Raw genomic sequence first — 22521 nt, forward strand, 5'->3', positions numbered from 1 at the left:
AGTAAGAGAGAAAGACAGTCCGTCAACGAGAGAGAGGTGAGGGAGGCAGTTAGAGAGTCAGACGAGAGAGATAGAGAGAGAGAGATAGAGGGAGAGAGAGACAGCTCAGCAGTCTTGTGTACAGTTTAACAGAAGACGCAGGGGGAAACTTTAAGAGCAGAGACGGTTTTCCATTTTGTTGTATTACCTTACAGCTTTCCCAATTGTTTACACACTAAAACTGGCCCATGAGGCACAATGACACAAACCTGTAAATCATTTAGCAGAACCATACAACAAATCTGCAATACTACTGACACATGTTTTGCTTTACACTCAGATTGCAGTTCTATAACAAACATTTGGCAAAACACAGACAATTCTCTACCTTTGGCACAACCTTCACAACTAAAATCTCTTGTGTGCAAAGGAATAGCAACACTGTTCAAGAAGCAAAGCTCAATTACCAATTGATCACTTTCACTCTTCACATGTGCAAACACTAATTGCGTAAATGTTCACCTTGAGATCAGCCTTCTGGTATGGATAAAAAGACCACAGGTGAGTACTCCTGTGTTTGGAGAACAATGAAAGCAAACTTAGCAGAAAGAGGTAGAGGTGGAGACGGATGAAGACCAAGAACAAGGAGAGTAATCGCTGATGAAATTTGGGTGACTGTGGTGGACCATGTGGTCCACCACGGTTTGACCTTGAGAGAGGCTGGGCAGAAAGTGCAGCCCAATCTGATCCGCTTCATCTTAGCGTCCATTATCCGGACGTTCCAAAATGAGAATAGGTATGTACTGCAGACATGGGACCTATCTACTACCTGAAAGTAGTACAACATAAAGCACAGTAAAGACTGTAGATTCCAATACATACTGTAAGGGGAAATAAAGTTTATGTATTACTGTATCTGAAATTGGGAACTATACTATTTTGTAACATGTTTATCTTGTATACTGTATTACTGTAAAGTACTGTATGCTATTTGGTTTTTGTAGAACTGAGTGACGACCACCACATGGTGGTAGAACGCTTCTACAGTTTTCCACAATTGTTTACACACATTTGCTGAATCTTTGGGCCATTTTCCCCAAAACTCTAAACACAAAACCACAAATACAAAATGTAAAACTCTACAAATATCAAAAGCAAACACTGCATTCAAAACTGTTATTTCAAAATGACACACACGTCATATGAATAGATTTGTCTACCAACCAACACACTGATGTGCTCAACGCAAAACACTACTATGAATATCCAATTAGGTTTATGCCTTTTGCGTGTTCAGTGTTACACTGTAGCCGGTTGTAAAAGATTGTTACAGTAATGTATACCTACTCAAATGAACACACACTGTCACATTGGCATGAAGAGATTCGGGAGACAGGTGCAAGAATGCATAATCGTTTTTTTTATTCAGCCCAAATTACAGCTTGTCGTGTAAAGGCATGGGGACAGAGACCAAACACAGGGTTGAAACCCAAACAAAAGAGCGAGGAGTACCTCGAATAAATACACACGCGCACAATGATTAACACACGGGACAAGACCCGTTATCTGCGCAATCCACAAGGGCTCGAAAGCCCAAAACACACGGCACAGGTACTCACATGAACCAACGGACATAGTAACAATAATCAACCAGACCATGGTAACCAAAGGGCACATACGTACTGTATATACAAATACTAATCAGTGGGAATAGGGGACAGGTGTGCGTGATGAAAGTTCCGGAGGGATCCGTGACACACACAAATCCAATACAGTAACAAAAATATGTGGAATTTCCAAAATGCAGTATTTTTGAACACTTGTGCTTTGTATGTAACACGTTCCATACCCAACAGGAGAAAACCAGGAAAAACATTCAGTAAGATAAAAGTTTTTCTGTACAAAAATAAAACATTTAAGTTGCTCATTTTTATAAAACACAAAAAGACAAAAACACATGCAAAATGTAAGAAAAAAGACAGGCTGCATCCTGCCTCCTATTTCTTCCATCAACGGCCGTTACAGATGAATGTCCAAGTTGAGATACTGGGGTGCAAAGGAGCAAGATAAATAAATAAATACAGTATGGGGATGACGTAGATTGGATGGGCTATTTACAGATGAGCTATGTACAGGTGCAGTGATCTGTGAGCTGCTCTGACAGCTGGTGCTTAAAGCTAGTGAGGGAGGTAAGAGTCTCCAGCATCAGAGATTTTTGCAGTTTGTTCCAGTCATTGGCAGCAGAGAACTGGAAGAAGAGGCGGCCAAAGGAAGAATTGGCTTTGGGGGTGACCAGTGAGATATACTTGCTGGAGCGCTTGCTACGGGTTAGTGCTGATATGGTGACCAGTGAGCTGAGATAAGGTAGGGCTTTACCTAGCAGAGACTTGTAGATGACCCGGAGCCAGTGGGTTAGGCGACGAGTATGAAGCGAGGGCCAGCCAACAAGATCATACAGGTCACAGTGGTGGGTAGTATATGGGGCTTTGGTAACAAAACGGATGGCACTGTGATAGACTGCATCCAATTTGTTGAGTAGAGTTTTGGAGGCTATTTTGTAAATGACATCGCCGAAATCGAGGATTGATAGGATGGTCAGTTTTACGAGGGTATGTTTGGCAGCATGAGTGAAGGATGCTTTGTTACGAAATAGAAAGCCGATTCTAGATTTAATTTTGGATTGGAGATGTTTAATGTGAGTCTGGAAGGAGAGTTGACAGTCTAACCAGACACCTAGGTATTTGTAGTTTTCCACATATTATAAGTCAGAACCGTCCAGAGTAGTGATGCTGGATTGTCGGGCAGGTGCGGGCAGCAATCGGTTGAAGAGCGTGCATATAGCTTTACTTTCATTTAAGAGCAGTTGGAGGCCACGGAAGGAGAGTTGTATGGCATTGAAGCTCATCTGGAGGTTAGTTAACATAGTGTCCGATGAAGGGCCAGAGGAATGCAGAATGGTGTAGTCGGCGTAGAGGTGAATCAAAGAATCACCAGCAGCGAGAGCAACATCATTGATGTATACAGAGAAGAGAGTAGGCCCGAGAATTGAACCCTGTGGCACCCCCATAGAGACTGCCAGAGGTCCGGATAACAGGCCCTCCGATTTGACATACTGAACTCTATCGGAGAAGTAGTTGGTGAACCATGCGAGGCAATCATTTGAGAAACCAAGGCTGTTGAGTCAGCCAATAGGAATGTTGTGATTGACAGAGTCGAAAGCCTTAGCCAGGTCGATGAATACGGCTGTACAGTAATGTCTCTTATCAATGGCGGTTATGATATCTTTTAGGACCTTGAGCGTGGCTGAGGTGCACACATGACCAGCTCTGAAACCAGATTGCATAGCAGAGAAGGTACAGTGAGATTCGAAATGGTCGGTAATGTGTTTGTTAACTTGGCTTTCGAAGACCTTAGAAAGGCAGGATAGGATAGATATAGGTCTGTACCAGTTTGGGTCTAGAGTGTCTCCCCCAGCCTCAGGCTCTGTCGCAACCGGGTTGGCAGAATGTGCTAAAGTGGTGAATAAAGCAAACTTAGGGGGTAGGCTTCTAATGTTAACATGCATGAAACCAAGGCTTTTACGGTTACAGAAGTCAACAAATGAGAGCACCTGGTGAGTAGGAGGCGAGCTAGGCACTGCAGGTCCTGGATTAACCTCTACATCACCAGAGGAACAGAGGAGAAGTAGGATAAGGGTACGCCTAAAGGCTATAAGAACTGGCCGTCTAGCACGTTCGGAACACAGAGTAAAGGGAGCAGGTTTCTGGGCACGATAGCATAGATTCAAGGCATAATGTACAGACAAAGGTATGGTAGGAAGAGAGTACATTGGAGGTAAACCTAGGCATTGAGTAATGAAGAGAAAGATATAGTCTCTAGACACGTTTAAACCAGGTGATGCCATCGCCTATGCGGCAGGTGGAACAACATGGTTGGTTAAGGCATATTGAGCAGGGCTATAGGCTCTACAGTTGCTTCGGGACAAAAACCACAGGAGTAGTCAACCCGGGTTGCGGTTAGCTAGCTGCCATGATCCAGATGAAAGGGTTCAAAGTTTGCGGTAGGAATCCGGGGATGTGGAGAGAAAAATAGGTCCGGTTTGCTCTGGTTTGAAACGCGTTGTACGAGCTGGCGAGAGCTTTCCAAGCTAAAGGTTAGCTGACTGATAGCTGGTAGCTAGTTAGCTAGCTAGCTTCAGTTGAGGTATTCCAGTTCAGAGGTAAATAGAAATACTTTAGAAAAAAACCGACCCACACCACATTGGGTGAGGCGGGTTGCAGGAGAGTATTTTGAAGACGAGGTTTAGGAAAATGCGAAGAAAAATATATAAAAATATATTTACAAGACAAGGCAAAGACAAGACAAAGACAAATATATTTACTGTATTTATGCATTTTTACTGAATGTGTGCTTACAGTATGCTGTTTGACATTTATTGAGTCATGTTGAAATGTGAAACAAAATTGTTTTGCATTTGTGTTCCTTTCTTGTTTGAGTACACACAAACAATATACATTATAACAACATCTTAGTCTTTACACTGAAATATGTTCTGATAGTAGTGGTTTGAATATGTCACATTAGATTGATCTCAGTTGTTGCTAAATTAGATTAATTTGATGGTTTGTGTTTTGTGTTTAGAGTTTTGAGTACCTAACAGGTCCCTCTTAGGGATGGACACATGGGATGCATAACAACATTGTGACAATAATATTGTATCATGTGGTTGGATTATTTGTGTGTATTCGTTTGAAATGTTTTGATGTTTCCCAGAACTTCCAGGAAAACGGTGACGACTGTGAGTGGACTATGTTGGTTAAAGTGAGTAAAGACGCGGTATGTCCGTGTTTTACCGAACAGTGCAAACTGACCCTGGCCCATATTCATAATCATAAAGCATCACCGAGTAGGAGTGCTGATGTAGGAACAGTTTTGCTTTTTAGATCATAATGAATGAGATTACATAAACAGGAGGGACCTGATCCTGGATCAGCACGGAGATGCTTTATGAATATGGGTTCTGATAAGAATAAATAGATCAGCCAAACAGGTGGTAGTGTGGTATTCCTATCAGAGAGGTTATTGCTGATACCATGCTCTGTCCTTGTCCTAATAACTGCAATGTTAGCAGGTGTTTTAGTGGGGAAATGCTCTCATTGGGGAGCCTGGTTTCACTTAACCCCTGTCTTTATCTGTGTCGTGTCGAGTTGTGTTACGTTTTGCTGTGCTGTGTTGTGCTGTGCTTTTTCTATGCTTTGATGTGCTTTCTTGTGTGGAGCAGTGTAGGGCAGCGCTGTGTTGTGCTTTGGTGTGTTGTGTAGTCCTGTGTTGTGTTGTGTTGCTTTGTAATGTGCTGTGTTGTTGTAGTGTACTGGGTTGTACTGTGTTTTATTATTTGTTGTGTAACATTGTGGGGAGATATTTTCTCCATTAGTCTTGAAATATGTCACTGGAGCTTATGTTGGCCAGACAGCCACAATAGAGCTGACTAATGCAGAAATAGACTGCAGGCTAAGCCTCCACTAGCACTAGATGCCTCTAAATGTCAGAGACTGGAACTTGTGTTTTTGCTGTATCTATTACTGTATGTGCATACTGCTTCTCTAAACTGTCATGCATGTGTTTATGTCTCTGTTCTGTATCAGTCACAAGATTTTTGCACGCATTTTTATTTACAGAGGGAATGGCCACAGAACTTTCTAGAGTAAACATAGAACTATCACCCAAACTCAAAGTGTTGTGTACAATCTGCAATTTATCAGACCTCATTCTGTCATAGGCAGTCACAGTGGTTTCTAAAACATGATTCTATTTTTGACGGTAGTTGATAATTCATTAGCTCTTGCTCAGTAAAAAATGTCTAAGGTTGTTGCTTGTATACACTCTTAGGAAAAAAAGGTGCTATCTAGAACCTAACTGGGTTCCTCGGCTGTCCCCACAGAACAGGGGTGGGCAAGTCCCGTCCTAAAAGATGTCTGCGAGTGCTGTGGCCTGTGTGTGTTTGTCTCTGACGTGATGGCTGGAACAGCCACTTAATTGTCTCTGGTGCTAATGGCTTGTTCATACACTAATCATTAAGTGTGGGTGACGTGGGGTGGGAGGAAAGAGATGGAGCGGAGGAAGAGATGGAGGGGAGGGGAACGAGAACTTGATTGAGGGAGAGATATTAAGGGAGAGAGAGTGAAGGAGGGAGGGAGAGAGTGGGAGGAAGGGGTTGAGGGTCAGAGATGAAGGGATGGAGAGGCAGAAATGGAGGGGAGAGGTAATGGGACGGAGGGATGTGGAAAGACGAAGGGATGGGGGAAGAGAGACGAAGGGCTGGATGGGGGAGGTCAAGAGATGGAGGGATGTAGAGAGATGGAGGGGTGGAGGGGAGCAGAGGAAGAAAGATGTAGGGAGAAAGCGAGGGAGACGAGAGAACGGGTGGTGGGAGAGGGAAGGAGAAATGAATGGGTGGAGAGATGTTGGAGGGAGGGGAGAGGTAGAGAGAGAGAGGTAGAGAGAGAGAGAGAGGGAGAGAGGTAGAGGGGTAGAGGGGGAGAGGGAGAGAGGTAGAGGGAGAGGGAGAGGGAGAGAGCTAGAGAAAAAAACAAGCATGCCCTTTGCTGTCTGCAGCAAATAGTCTCAGCTAACAACATTCCTCATCGCCTGTGATCTCTCACTGGTTCGACCATGCTCTGATAAAACAATGTTTTTACTCAAATCAATACATCACCTTTATTTGGACTTTATAGCACTTTGTACAAAATAATATGTCACAATCTGTTTGACAAAAACCTCAGGGCACAAGCCTTCAAAGGAGCAAGTCTGGGTTCTGTGTAGACTACATTTACATACAGCCAACAGGACTGTGTAACTCAGTAGCCACAATAAATTAGCTAGAGATTAGATACTACATGTACACTCTTAGAAAAGAAGGTGCTACCTAGAACCATAAAGGGTTCTTCAATTGTCCCCTAAAGGAATCTTCTGAAAATAAAATGTTTTAGTACCACATGGAACCCTTTCACCACTAAAATGTTCTATCAGTACAGCCATAGACTAGTAACACGGCAAAGTAAGTCCGGGACACTCAAATTAGCATGATATGTTACATTTGGAATGGTTACATAAGACATATGGTTACTTAAGGCAAAAACAAAAGTAGGGTGGTTGGTCTGGTTGGATGGATAGGCGTATAACGCCGGAAGTCTAGCAACCCAAAGGTTACGAGTTTGAATCTCGTCAAGGACAACTTTGGCTAATTACCAACTTTTCAACTAAAGTACTTACTACTTTTTAGCTACTTTACAACTACTTAGTATGTTAGTTAGCCCTTCCCCTAACACTAACCTTAACCATTTTAGCTAACCCTTCCCACAACCCTAACCATAACCTAACTCCTAAACTTAATCCTAACCCCTAGCCAAGCTAATGTTAGCCACCTAGCTAGAATTCATAACATATCATATGTTTTGCAACTACGTAACATATGATTTGCTAATTCGTAACATATTGTACGTTTTGCAAATTCGTCACATATAGTAGGAATTGTAATTCATAACATATCATATGAAATGGGTGATGGACATTCACAAATAAATACTTACCATACGAGTTGTAACATATCATATGAAAAGGAGTGTCTCGAATTTCTGTACAGAATAATACGAAATGCTCTGAGAACCGTTTTCACCACCCAAGGGTTCTACATGGAACCAAAAAGGGTTCTCCTATAGGGAAAAAACAAATAACCCTTTTTTGTTAAGAGTGTACTTGCAATGCATGTGCATGTGTTATTGGTGCAGTGTATTTCAGAGGGGTTGTCTACAAATGTAACTCCTGTCAAGGCTCGGGAGAACACCCAAAGGCAGACAGTTTCGAAGTAACAAAAGTTTATTACAAAAACAGGGGGGCAGGCAAACAACAGGTCAAGGGCAGGCACAGGTCAGTAATCCAGAGCAGAGTCCGAAAGATACAGAACGGCAGGCAAGCTCAGGGTCAGAGCAGGCAGAATGGTCAAAACTAGAAAATAGTAACTAGAGAAAGACAGGAGGACGGGGAAAACGCTGGTAGGCTTGACGAAACAAACCGAACTGGCACACAGATTGTGCAAGCGGCGAGGGGTGGACAACATCAGGAACAAACATCCCGTCAGCAGGGCCCAGCTAGCTTGCCTGGAATTGATTTGCTTGGCGGTGCAGAGATATTCCAGGTTCTTGTGATCTATCCACACAATAAACTGCTGTTCCGCTCCCTCCAACCAGTGTCTTCACTCCTACAACGCCATCTTCACCGCGAGAAGCTCACGAATCCCCACATTGTGATTCCTCTCTGTGGCATCGAGGTGATGGGAGAAGAAGGCACAGGGATGTAACTTGAGGTCCAGGGCTGAACGCTGGGACAGGACAGCCCCCACTCCGACATCAGAAGCGTTAGCCTCCACCACGAACTGACGGGACAGGTCAGGATGAACCAATTTGGGAGCTCTGGTGAAGCAGTGCTTGAGGTCCCGGAATGCCCAGTCAGCAGCTGGGGACCACGTGAACGGAACCTTGGGAGAAGTTAGTGCAGACAGGGGAAGCCAGGGTGCTGTAACCCCGGATAAAGCGACAATAAAAGTTGTCAAATCCCAGGAAATGTTGTAGTTGCACTCTGAACGTAGGCTGGGGCCAATCCACCATCGCTCTCACCTTCCCGGGATCCATCTCTGTACAGTCCCTGCAGTGATGACGTAACCAAGGAAGGGGATGGTGGAGTGATGGAATTAACATTTTTCTGCTTTCACAAAAGGCTGGTTCTCCAGGAGGCGCTGGAGGACTGAGTTGGAGAAAACAAGGATGTCGTCGAGGTAGACAAAGATGAACCAGTTCAACATGTCACAGAGAACGTCACTAACCAGGGCCTGGAGCACAGCTGGGGCGTTGGTAATGTCAAATGGCATGATCAGATATTCCTAGTGACCGCTGGCCTTGTTGAAGGCAATCTTCCACTCTCTCCTTTCCATATCCGCACCAGGTGGTAGACCATGCAGGTCCAACTTGGAGAAAACGGTGGCCCCCTGGAGAAGTCGAAGGCCGAGGCGATGAGTGGTAGTGGGTAGCAGTTCTGCACTCTGATGTTATTGAGGCCCCAGTAGTCGATGCATGGGAGGCGGGGGAGGCAGAAGGACGGATACACCCTGCATTTAGGGATTCCTCGATGTAGGTCTCCATAGCCTTGGTCTCTGGACCCGACAGATTGTACAGTCATCCCGGGGCAGTGTGGTGCCTGGGAGAAGATTCATCCTGCAGTCATAGGGTTGGTGCGGAAGAGGTCAAGTGGCCCGGGCATTACTGAAAAACTCCCGGAGGTCCTGGTACTCTGCTGAAATGGCGGAGAGGTTCGGAGAAACCTTCGAGCCCACAGGAAGACGTCACGGGGCAGGCTTTGCTGACTTCAGGCAATGGGCGTCCCATGATGGCACCAGCCCATGATGGCACCAGTTGTCCAGTCTTTGAGGGGATAGTGTCGCTGGAGCCAATCCCGATACCACGGCAACCGGAGGTGACTTAATTAGCATGAATTGGATTGCCTCGCTGTGGTTCCCTGATACTTGTAGGGTGATGGGAGTGGTATTGTGAGTGACCCTGCCTATAGAGCGCCTGTCCAGAGCTATAACGTCCATGGGAATGGAGAGGGGCTGAGTGGGGATGCACAGATCGGATGTCAGGGTAGCGTCCATAAAACTCTCATCGGCCCCAGAGTCGATGAGTATCCGGAGATATTTCAACTGGTTCCCACACAGCAGGATGGCATGGAAAGTGGTGCGAGTAAGGGAAAGTTCTCCGTATGGCCCACCAGAGTACTCGCCCCTACCAGTGAGCCTGGTCTTTCAGTGGACAGGAGGACACGAAATGACCAGTAGTCCCGCAATACAGCATCTCTTTGTGTGAAGCCTGTGTAGACGTTCGGCTGGGGACACCATAGCTCTGCCTAGTTGCATCGGCTCGGCAGACTTCGGAGGAACTCGGGTAGCCTCGGGTCCTCTTGGCCACGGATACATCGGGGACTTCCGGTATGCCTCAGAGGCAAAGTGGAATTGGACCTTCTCTCCTTCCTACATTCCTGTAGCCGCCTATCGATCCAAATGGTGAAGGTAATGAGCGCTTCAAGATTTTTTGGTAGTTCCCGGGCTGCTAACTTGTCCTTCACTTCCGGCACTCTATATTCCGTGCAGGAACGTGTCGAACAGCGATTCCGGGTTCCAGGCACTCTCCGCTACCTACGTGCCTAAAACCACTGTATAGTCTTGTCGAAGCTGGAGTAACTTCCGGGCAACCTCTCTCCCGGACAACGTAGACTCAAAAACTTTCTCCTACGCCACAAACTCATCCAGACTGAATCCTGGGCTATGGCCGTTGTTCCCTCCTGGAAATCAACGTGATGAGGTAAGCTGTCTTTGAGCGGTCCAAGGGGAAGGAGGAGGGCTGCAGCTCGATGAATAGAGAACACTGCGTGAGAAACACCTGACAGGTTCCCGACTCTCCAGGGAAGCATTCCGGGGGAGGTAAGCGGGGTTCTCTGGAAACTGGGATGGCTGTGCTGCTAACAGCCGGGTTACTAAAAGGCTGAAAGGTTACCGTTGTGGTAGGCTGCCTGACAGACAAACCAATGAATTGCTCCAGCAATGTGTTCAACGTGTGGTCATGGCGTTCGGCCAAGGTCTGGTACCCCTCCGTAAGACCATGAAGGAACTCCTCGTGCCTTCCAAGGGTGGCTCCTTGGGAGGAGATGGGGTTGCAGAGCTGGTACAAGTCTGCTGGGTCCGTCATGGCCAGTTCGTACTGTCAGGGCTCAGAAGAAGACCCAGATGCAGACAGTTTTGAAGTAACAAAAGTTAATTACAAAAACAGGGGGGCAGGCAAACGACAGGTCAATGGCAGGCACAGGTCAGTAATCCAGCGTAGAGCCCGAAAGGCACAGAACGGCAGGCTCAGGGCAGGCAGGGGTCAGTAATCCAGGGTGGTGTGACAATGCATGGAACGGCAGGCAGTCTCAGGGTCATGGCAGGCAGAATGGCAAACTCGGGAAAACTAGACAGGAACTAAAGAAAGACAGGAGCATAGGAAAAATGCTGGTAGGCTTGATGAAAAAACAGAGAACACATATATAAATACACTGGGGATATTGGGGAAGATTGGCGACACCTGGAGTAGGGTGGAGACAAGCACAATGACAGGTGAAACAGATCAGGGTGTGACAACTCCAGCGTCTTAACAGATTAGACACCTGGACCCCACATTGAGTATGGATACAAACATCCCCTTGGAGATGTCTAGTGGCAGAGCCTTAAAGGGCGATTCCACACCTGTGGGAGCAGAAAATATTTTTGGTATCTCAGATTGTTCTGGCAATTCTCACATAGGAACTTAAATCACCATGAGTGATGTTTTAAATGCTTTTTACATCTATTTCACAAACCATTTTTAAGAATAAGATGATGAAAGTGGACATTTTTAAGCCCTTTTTAGACATGTACATGCTTCCTGTAAGACCCTATGATCTGTGAACCGTTCATGATACAAACAACATCTTGGTTGCATTATACTCCACATAGTGTGCTCCAAATAAAATATTGAGTATGTATTGACACTGAAATAAACATCTTCAAATTCATTATTTCAACATTTAAAAAAAAGATGAAAAGCTCAAAACGACTCTTTTTGATTTGGTTCATTTTAAGACATATTGTTTGTAACAATATACTCTATAAATACATAACATTTACAGAGTGGGCTCTCCGCTAGTTCTGAAGGTATGATACATTTTATAAGCACCACCAACATTGTGAATCGGAATCTCCCTTTGCTCGTGACTTGCCGAATGTGCAATCCTAAAGGAGGGTTGTGATCGGTTAATGTCATATAATGTACATTTCTATGTATAAAATGGGTCATATCATTAATAGTACCAGAGCCCACTCTGAAAATGTACATGTTTGAAGATTATATTGTTCCGAACAATATTTCTACAAAAAGGCAAAATAAATGAAGGTTGTTTGAGATATTAATATTAATATGTTTACTGTTGAACTAATGAATGTGAAAATGTATCTTTCAGAATCTAGACATACTCTATATTTGAGAAAAAAAACTAAAGGAGAGTAATGACACCAAAATGTTGTCCGTGTCATGCGTGGTTCACAGATCATAGGGTGTTACAAGAGGCATGTACAGGTCTAAAAAAGGCCCTAAAATTGCCAATTTCATAAAGAGTTTCAAAAAATGTAAATAGCATGTTAAACATTCTTCCTCCCAGTATGGGAGAATTGCCAGAACAATACTGAAAATATTTTCTGCTCCCTTTGGCGTGGAATCACCCTTCCAGTTAGGATTAAGGGATTCATACTAAAAATAACCCCCATGGCTATAGTGTTGCTCGGTGTTGTCTAACACAGTGGAAGTATGATGTCGCCAGCTACCTCAAGCTTGCAGCCCATTCAAGGTGCATTATGATTGATGCTCCCTGATGATGGCTGTATGTTCTAATATGGGCACTGAATGTAATGTCGGAAAAGGGTGGGTTTTTGCCTTCAATTTCCATTGTCCTCCAAGTGTGGCTGAATATCCTCTATCCATCCTGTTGGCATGGACTGGTGTTTTGTCAAATCGTGTATCCATCCATAAGGGATCATAACACGGGGGGATAATGTCCTCAGTGAAGACACTGCGCCGTAACATCAATTTAAGAGAAAGCACATGATGGATCCCTCTCATAGGTACGGGTCGGGGGAGGGGTCACAAATAATTAACAGGAAGTGGTTTTGAGTGAAAGCTCTCTTGTGAGGGACCAACACTGTCCCAGGGTGCATCTGAGAGCCCTTCCTTTGTTAGCAGCCGAGGTGGGGGAGGACTGGGAGAAGGGGGGACGGAGGCGGAAGAGAGGAGAAGAGAGGGGGAAGCCCCATCTGTCACAGAGCTGGTTGGGTCAGTACTTTTGTTGTTCAGGACTGATGAGATAGATGTGTGTGTGTGTGTGTGTGTGTGTGTGTGTGTGTGTGTGTGTGTGTGTGTGTGTGTGTGTGTGTGTGTGTGTGTGTGTGTGTGTGTGTGTGTGTGTGCATGCGTGAGGAGATAGATGGTAGTCAACATCATGAATTAGGGACCAACCACTGGTTTAATCAAGCCAAGTGACACAGTGTGATACACACAAATGCATCATGGCCTCCTCCACAAACATGTGCATGCATATACACGCGAGAGCCCACTCACACAGACACACACGCACACACACACACACACACACACACACACACACACACACACACACACACACACACACACACACACACACACACACACAAACAGGTAGTGAAAATATGTATTACATATATCTTTTTATTTTAATTTTATTTTATTCATTTATTCATTTTTATATTTTATTGGTGGCATCATTATTTCCAGAGGATCTCTCAAAAAACGTTTTTCACCAAACATTTCAACTCACCAGCGACATAAGAAAGAATGGAGAAGGTCCTGATGCAGAGGTAGAGAGAGATGAGAGAGGGAAGAGAGGAAGTGCCAGTGAAGGTATGAGAAGGTTGACCTAGGCAAGATGTTACTGTTGGTGGGGAGGAGGAGGGGGAGAGGGTGGGACATAGGGACACAACCTGTACAGATGTTCAGACTGACATCAAAGTACTGAAGCAGCTCTGAAGTAGTCTCTGAGGAGGAGCAACTGACAGGGAGCCAGAGGTAGGCTACAGTAGCTACAGAGTGTAGTTAATACACCGAATCAGAAAGCCACTTGTTTTATTGGGTTAAAGGCAAAACAAGATTAGGATAAGGTTCGTCACCAATTGTCTTTGCTGGTCACTATTATATTATATAGTTGGCTTGTCAATGTTAATCAATTTTGTGAATATCTACAAACATGCTTGGAAAATACTAGGAGGCACCTGCGCCGATTCACCATAATGCTATTCTGTCACTTCGACCTGAATTAAATTAAGGGATTCCTTTATCTGGCCTGGGTTACACCGGTTGAAGGAGTTTAAACCGGTTGAATGTGATTGCATTCGTTTTATAAGCGGGCTGCCTCCCGGCGTGAGCCAGGTGCCACGCTCTGGCCGACCGCGAAATCGTCTCAAAACAAAAGTGAGGATTCTGTGTTTTCCCAAAAACGCTTTATCTACCGTCCCAGTGAAAAATAGATTGAAAACATTTATTTTTGGGAAATGTTTTGGGGAAATGTTGTTGTATGTGTCTGGACGATGCACAATGCTCCCTTGTCGATAACATGCAGCGAGCAGCGCAAACTCAGATTATTGTTTGAGTTGAGGAGAGCGCTCCTCGCTCCCCGCTTTCGCCCCGATAAAGCCTGGCCAGAGTAATAAAACTCCCTCAATAAACACCAGCCCCTGCGTTGTGCGCGCTGTGCGCATGCGTCGTCCTACAGCTCCGACGTTGGCGTCAGTCAGCACTAAAATGCTATCCGGTTAGATTTCCCCGTCAACGGGTTGTGCCAAAACTGTGCTCACTGCGCCTTGCTTCCTCTCCACAGAACGAACACGGAAGAAAAGAACACCATGTTATCCAGATTTAAAGACGCTACATTTCATCAGTGAAAAGTGGAGGGAGAGACGGAGGAGAGTGAACTAACAACATAGGCTAGAAAGGGACTCCGAGAAGAGAGAATCCCACCGACCATCTGCGTGAGGCGAGAGAGAGGAGGAGGAGGCCGAAGGGAGAGCAGCAGCAGACTGCGCTTTGGAATAACCTACGGTTCCCGTTGATTTGAAAGGAGAATTTTGAATTGTATTTATTATTCTGCGAGACGTTTTACTAAATTCCCACAAAATGTCATCTTCTGGCAAAGACAACAGCGCACACTATATGAACTATGTGGGACCTTATCGTTTGGAAAAGACCCTCGGCAAAGGACAGACAGGTTAGTCCTTGTCTCTTGTCTAGCCGGGGATGATGTGTAGCCTATCGTTCCCGGTTGCTGGCTGTCAGTGAAAGCGCTGGTTGTCTTTTATGTGTTATGCTGACATGGGCTAGAACATATAGGCTACTCTGTAGGTCATTGTGGGTTGGATGGATTTGTTTTAGGTTGCATCACAGACGTGCGGGCTGGTTGCTTCTAGTTCCCACTGATTGCTTTTGACTCATTGCATCAATCGGGGTTGAGAGCTTTCAGTCAGTGGGACTGTGCATTTGAATGTCTGTTGTGGATTATCCTAAAATTCTACTTTCTAATAAAAGGGAATACACTGGTCCGCCCTATAGCCTAGTCAGCTGGCTACGGTAGGGCTACATGTAGTTCACACGGCTTACGTGTGATTATTGAAATATTATAATAATGTCCCTTTAATCCTCATTGCCAGACAACGGGTAGATGGTATCCCAATGTTGCATGTTGTGGGTCTGTTACCTTGTAGCGTGTCGCTGTCTTCCAACAGGCACACATTTGTCAGGTTACAATGCTTCTTTGGGGAAGTCTGCGCTGATCTTTGCCAAATAAGACAGGGCAAACTACTGCACTACACAAGCCTGCTTCTCTGTCAGTCCCCGCAATGACAAGCACTAACACCTATCCGTGCAATTGCTGCTGCAATTTCGATTTTTAATCCCAAACTACACGCATGTGGTGAATTTTGTTTTTTTATTAACGAAAGATTGACATAGTCTAGTAATTTCCTGATCCCCTATTTGTATCCGGCTAAAGCAGTTTTGAACACAATAAATAGACTATGTGGGAGGCACAGCATCCCCAAAACGACTAGGCAATGATGTGGGTACCACTGTCATGCGGGTACCACTGTCATAGGCTATAGGCTACTTTTTTGACTGATCAAAAGATCCATAGCCTATAGGCTATAGGCTACAAAGTGCATGCTCAGAGAAGCACAAAGCAAAGTTATAATTCTAAAATGGCTGCTGGGATGGTGTAAATAAAACAAGGCTGCATTACACACTGCAATGGATATTCCAACCTTGAGCTCTTGCCGATCAAAACAATTGGTTTGTGCTGTCTAACCAAGGCTGCGCTGTTTAAGCCTACAGTGGCAGTACAGGAGGAGGGTCAAATAATTATTTTCGAAAATAATTTGGGATTAGGTCTAGCCCAAAAAATTCATTATCTTGCGTGCGGACTACTTTATAGCCTATGTACTGTTTAATTTGAGAAGGAGAGGTGGAAGATGAGCAAGAGGACAGGAGGTGAACTATGATAGCTTGCTACTACATTAATTGATTTGAATAAAAACAATATGTTTGACCATGTCGCATTTATTAGAGTTATTGAACTCACAATAAGCCAGATTCGAGTCACTTACATTGTGGTGCTGAAACCTGAAGCAGCAGTCAAGGCAAAATCTATTGGAAATGGACAGCTCAGGGTGCTGAAAGTAGGCAAATTCGAGTAGGCATAAGACATTTAAACCATCTTAATTTTAATTAGACTACTAACAACAAGAGAGTTTTGTGTTTGAGGCTCTTTCTTCCTATTCAAGAAATCACACTGTAGGCTGCAATATACAGTACCAGTCAAAAGTTTGGACACACCTACTCATTCAAGGGTTTTTCTTTATTTTGACTATTTTCTACATTGTAAAATAATAGTGAATACAGAAAACTAGGAAATAACAGATATGGAATCATGTAGTAACCAAAAAAGTGTTAAACAAATCAAAATATATTTTATATTTAAGATTCTTCAAAGTATGCCAGATTACTGAATTGATTACAGCTTTGCACACTCTTGGCATTCTCTCAACCAGCTTCATGCATTAGTGAACTGGAATGCATTTTAATTAACACGTGTGCCTTGTTAAAAGTTAATTTGTGGAATTTCTTTCCTTCTTAATGCATTTGAGCAAATCAGTTGTGCTGTGACAAGGTATGGATGATATACAGAAGATAGCCCTATTTGGTAAAAGACCAAGTCCATATTATGGCAAGAACAGCTCAAACAAGCAAAGAGAAACGACAGTCCATCATTACTTTAAGACATGAAGGTCAGTCAATCTGGAAAATTTCAATAACTTTGAATGTTTCTTCAAGTGCAGTCGCAAAAACCATCAAGCGATATGATGAAACTGGCTCTCATGAGGATCACCACCACTCCTCTGCTGCAGAGGTTAAGTTCATTAGAGTTACCAGCAAGCGTTCAAGTAACAGACACATCTCAACATCAACTGTTCAGAGAAGACTGCGGGAATCAGGCCTTCATGTTCAAATTGCTGCAAATAAATCACTACTAATGGACACCAATAAGAAGAAGAGACTTGCTTGGGCCAAGAAACACAAGTAATGGACATTAGACTGATGGAAATCTCTCCTTTGGTCTGATGAGTCCAAATGTGAGATTTTAGGTTCCAACCGCTGTGTCTTTGTGAGACGCGGAGTAGGTGAACGGATGATCTCCGCAAGTTTGGTTCCCATCGTGAAGCATGGAGGAGGTGTGATGGTGTGGGGGTGCTTTGCTGGTGACATGGTCTATGATTTATTTAGAATTCAAGGCACACTTAACCAGCATTGCTACCACAGCGTTCTGCAGTGATACGCCATCCCATCTGGTTTGCACTTAGTGGAACTATCATTTGTTTTTCAACAGGACAATGACCAAAAATCCCTCCAGGCTGTGTTGCATCAGATGACCTGGCCTCCACAATCACCCGACCTCAACCCAAATGAGATGGTTTGGGATGAGTTGGACTGCAGAGTGAAGGAAAAGCAGTGCTCAGCATATGTGGGAACTCCTTCAAGACTGTTGGAAAAGCAGTCCAGGTGAAGCTGGTTGAGAGAATGCCAGGAGTGTCCAAAGCTGTCATCAAGGCAAAGGGTGGCTACTTTGAAGAATCTAAAATCTGCACTTTTTTGGTTACTGCATGATTCCACATGTTTTATTTCATAGTTTTGATGTCAGTATAATTCTACAATGTAGAAAATAGTACAAAATAAATAAAAACCCTTGAATGAGTAGGTGTGTCCAAATTTTGAATGGTACTGTAAATAGATTTGTCGGTAAATCCATCCATCAGTGTCAGTGAAGGGCTGTTAAGTTAATACCAGGACTTGAATTGAGGGGGTATGAGAGGGTACGCCATAGGCCTACCTAGGGATGAAACTGTTACCGGTTTCACGATAAACCACGGTAAAATTACCAGCAATTAGTATTACTGTTTCAAATTTGAATCATCATTAAAACCGTGTTTGATTACCACAGTTTGAAAAACTCCCGGTAAATGCTGTCCAGCATCAACCACAGTTAGTAAAAGTCTGACGCAGGCGCATCATGCAACAAGGGTTTTGTTTTGTGTGAAAACATGGTGGAAGGCAGTGACAGCGCTCGGGAGATTTTTCAGCCTTCTAAGAGGACCAAATCTGAAGTGTGGTCGTATTTTGGGTTTTACAAGAGTGCTGAGGGAAACTTAATCGAAGATGGTCACCCTGTCTGCAGAACATGCAAAACAATTGCTGCGAAAGGGGGCACCACTTCAAATTTCTTGAGTCATCTTCGTGACCACCACTTCACAGCGAATGCAAGGTAAGTTAACTTTTAGCCCAATGATTGATGTGGAAACTTCGGACTGGGGGAAAATGTCATGGTTTGTCTGTCTAACTTGCTAATAGCTCGTCAATAACGTAAACTGAAGCTTTCAGTGTTACCTACTCTTGTAAAAACACTACACGTGGTTGCGCCGCTGTATGCTTCGTGTGTCTGCAGACTCTATTCGCCCATTGCACACGATAACACGTTCTGTAGTTTAGTCACCCAACCAACATATTTTGTTCATTTAAAATCCGGCAGACGTCGACTTTGTTGTAAAAGTGTTCCAACAGGAGAAACACTATAGACTCCTATATACAACACTCCTGTATTTATGTCAATTGTTGGGCTCATTGCAATTACTATTACTATTACTATCTTCTTAAGACTCATTTGTATTTATGTAAATTGTGCAATGGGGTCATTGCATATACTAAAATGCAACACAGAAGACTGTGTGTGTGTGTGTGTGTGTGTGTGTGTGTGTGTGTGTGTGTGTGTGTGTGTGGGTGGGTGCGTGCGTGCGTACTTGTGTGTGTGTGTGTGTGTGTGTGTGTGTGTGTGTGTGTAAGTGAATAATAATAATAATAATTTAACAACACCAATAATAATAATAATAATACTTTAGTAATGCTATTCCCTTGTTTACAGAGTGGGCGTGCAGCAGGCAAACCCAGTGATGCTACCGGTCGCTCCTCAACTTCAGTTGTGACACGGACACTCGATCAAGCATTTAAAAAGGCAGGCTGCTTATGCACCCACATCAAAAAAGAAATGCTCAAGACCTCACTGCAGCCCTTTCATATTACATTGCAAAGGACATGATGCCATTTCAAATTGTTGAGAGGCCTGGCTTTCTGAGGCTGATGAGGGTTGCCGTGCCTCACTACAAAGTGAGTGCTGCTAATGGTATTTGTTGTTTGTTTATTTGATTTGCTTATTTAAGGTTGTGTTCATTAAAACCTGCACAAGGGGAATGTTTACCTCTTATGGCCACATGGTGCCATCTTTAATGTTAATGTTATTATTTTAATGTTTATGCACACAAAAAGTGCATAGTGCTGCTAATTTTATTTGTTGTCTGTTGGATTTCAATATAAAACGTGGTGAAATTATTTCAGTGTGTGTATCAGTACTTTTTGAAAACATTTCCAGCACATTTTAACAACACCGCAACAATACTGATAACCATGATAATTTTGGTCACTATAAATAATCGTGATATGACATTTTTGTACCGTTTCATCTCTAGGCATACATTTTATTAAAGTAAATGATGAAAAGCACAGGCCTACCCATTGTTAGCTTAAGATTTTGAAGAAAATAAAACAAATTTGGTTATATAAGGTGATCTATAACAGTGCTTTGTTCCACAATGCTTTATGCTAGAAACAAGCTGTAAAATACCCTGGACAGACATGACCCTGATGCATATGGTGAACACATTGTTTCATTTCTTTGACATTCAGAGGCTGAGCTACAACTTTCTACAGCCGAGGAGACAAAAAATGTTGTAATTCTGTCACCATCTTTCACTTCCTGTACAATAGAAGATGTTTAAACCCAGACAGCTTTTAAGGAAAGACTTGTGACCTCCTCTCGTTGGGTTAAACCATGGAAGAAGGGTAGCCAGTATTTAAAGCTTACATTTTTCTGCATCAGTAGGCCTACTGTCTGGGGCCTACTGTCTGGGGCCTACTGTCTGGGGTGGAAAAGTAGGTCTACCTTTTGAAAGTGCCATGCTCCGATTCCTAATGATATCTCAGATTCATTGCAAACAAGACATACTGATTTGGCATTGGAGAAATATGATAAGATGAACACACAGCCTATCTCTCTGTCCATTCTTAGCCTGCGATTTCGGTAATTTGTGTGGTATTAAAAAAGATTCTGCTAATATGTAATATTATGTAGAATCGCATGAAGTTATTATAAAAGACCCCCCAAACATTCTGACCTGCAAAAATGATGATAGATTCATGCAATGATTTTACAGTAAAGGAGATCTTTCCACCCGTACTCTTGTCCACCGTGGTCTGTGAACCCAAACCTTCTAGCCTGCCACCCAGTGCACAATCAAAATCCCTGCGTTGCCATGTATTGCTTATAGGACGAAGAACAGTTTATAAAATGGCATATCTAAGGCTCTGGTCTGTTCAAGTAGTGAGGGTAAACGGTGAGGATGTTTTCTGCTATCCACTTTCAATTATTATTTTGGATATAGAGGAAGGTCACTTTTTTTTCAAGCATTCAGAGAGGGTTTAGGTAAAATATACACTACCGTTCAAAAGTTTAGGGTCACCTACAAATGTCCTTGTTTTGGAAAGAAAAGCAAATGTTTTTGTCCTATTAAAATAACATAACATTGATCAGAAACACAATGTACACATTGTTAATGTTGTAAATGACCATTGTAGCTGGAAACAGCAGATATTTATGGAATATCTACATAGGCGTACAGAGGCCCATTTTCAGCAACTATCACTCCTTTGTTCCAAAGGCACGTTGTGTTAGCTAAACCAAGTTTATCATTTTAAAAGGACAATTTATTAGAAAACCATTTCGCAATTATGTTAGCACAGCTGAAAAGTGTTCTTCTGATTAATTTCTTTGGGATAGGGGGCAGCATTTTCACTTTTGGATGAATAACATGCTCAGAGTGAACTGCCTCCTACTCAGTCCCAGATGCTAATATATGCATATTATTATTAGTATTGGATAGAAAACACTCTGAAGTTTCTAAGACTTTTTGAATGATGTCTGTGAATATAACAGAACTCAATGGCAGGCAAAAACCTGAGAAAAAATCCAAACAGGAAGTGGGAAATCTGAGGTTTGTAGTTTTTGAACTCACCCCTATTGAATACACAGTGGGATATGGGTTATTTTGTACTTCCTAAGGCTTCCACTAGATGTCAACCATCTTTAAGAAACTTTGTTTCAGGCTGCTCCTGTGAAGGGAGGCTGGATGAGAGCTGTTTGACTAAGGGGTCTGCTGGCAGCCTCGTTCTCAGTCATGAGCTTTCTTATGAGAGGTATCTCTCGTTCCATTGCTTTTCTACAGACAATTGAATTCTCCGGTTGGGACATTATTGAACATTTATGATAAAAACATCCTAAAGATTGAGTCTATACTTAGTTTGACAAGTTTCTTCGACCTTTAATATAACTTTTTGTACTTTTCATCTGACTGGACCATAACGTGCTTTTGGATTTGTTTACAAACACCCTAACAAAATAAGTTATTTGGACATAAATGGACATAAATGATGGACATTATCGAACAAAACAAGCATTTATTGTGGAACTGCGATTCCTGGGAGTGAATTCTGATGAAGATCATCAAAGGTAAGTGAATATTTATAATGCTATTTATGACTAATGTTGACTACCCAACATGGCGGATATTTCTCTGGCTGGATTGGGCTCTGAGCGCTGTTCTCAGATTATGCTTTTTCCGTAAAGTGTTTTTGAAATCTGACACAGCGGTTGCATTAAGGAGAAGTGTATCTAAAGTTCCATGCATAACACTTGAATTTTCATAAACATTTATAATGAGTATTTCTGTGAATTCATGTGGCTCTCTGCACAATCACCGCATGTTTTAGAACTACTGAACGTAACGCGCCAATGGAAAATTAGGTTTTTATCAAACAAAACATACATGTATTGTGTAACATGAAGTCCTATGAGTGTCATCTGATGAAGATCATCAAAGGTTAGTGATTAATTTTATCTCTATTTGTTCTTTTTGTGACTACTCTCTTTGGCTGGAAAAATGGCTGGGTTTTTCTGTGAGTTGGTGGTGACCTAACATAATCGTTTGTAGAGCTTTCGCTGTAAAGCATTTTTGAAATCAGACAATGTGGCTGGATTAACGAGAATTTTATCTTCAAAATGGTGCCTAATAATTGTATGTTTGAGAAATGTGATTTATGAGATTTCTGTTGATTTGTATTTGGCTCACGTCAACACCATTATCCCAGGAAGCCTAGACCCACTCCAATTTGCACCCCAACAGATCCA

The 22521-nt window shown here is 43.1% G+C and overlaps 1 protein-coding gene across 5 annotated transcripts in view; it reads left to right on the forward strand.

Annotated features, from left to right (window-relative positions):
* Positions 1-14366: 14366 nt before the first annotated feature.
* The window catches only part of brsk2b (BR serine/threonine kinase 2b), a 178879-nt gene continuing 170724 nt past the window's right edge, over positions 14367-22521 (forward strand). For all 5 annotated transcript variants that reach the window (XM_036980439.2, XM_036980441.2, XM_036980443.2 and 2 more), the window contains exon 1: positions 14367-14889. In XM_036980439.2, the coding sequence (XP_036836334.2) occupies positions 14799-14889 (91 nt within the window). In that variant the 5' untranslated portion in view covers positions 14367-14798. The remainder of the gene's footprint in view (positions 14890-22521) is intronic.

This window comes from Oncorhynchus mykiss, chromosome 6 (genome assembly GCF_057628025.1).
Source record: "Oncorhynchus mykiss isolate SJ-2025 chromosome 6, ASM5762802v1, whole genome shotgun sequence".
NCBI classification, from domain to species: domain Eukaryota; kingdom Metazoa; phylum Chordata; class Actinopteri; order Salmoniformes; family Salmonidae; genus Oncorhynchus; species Oncorhynchus mykiss.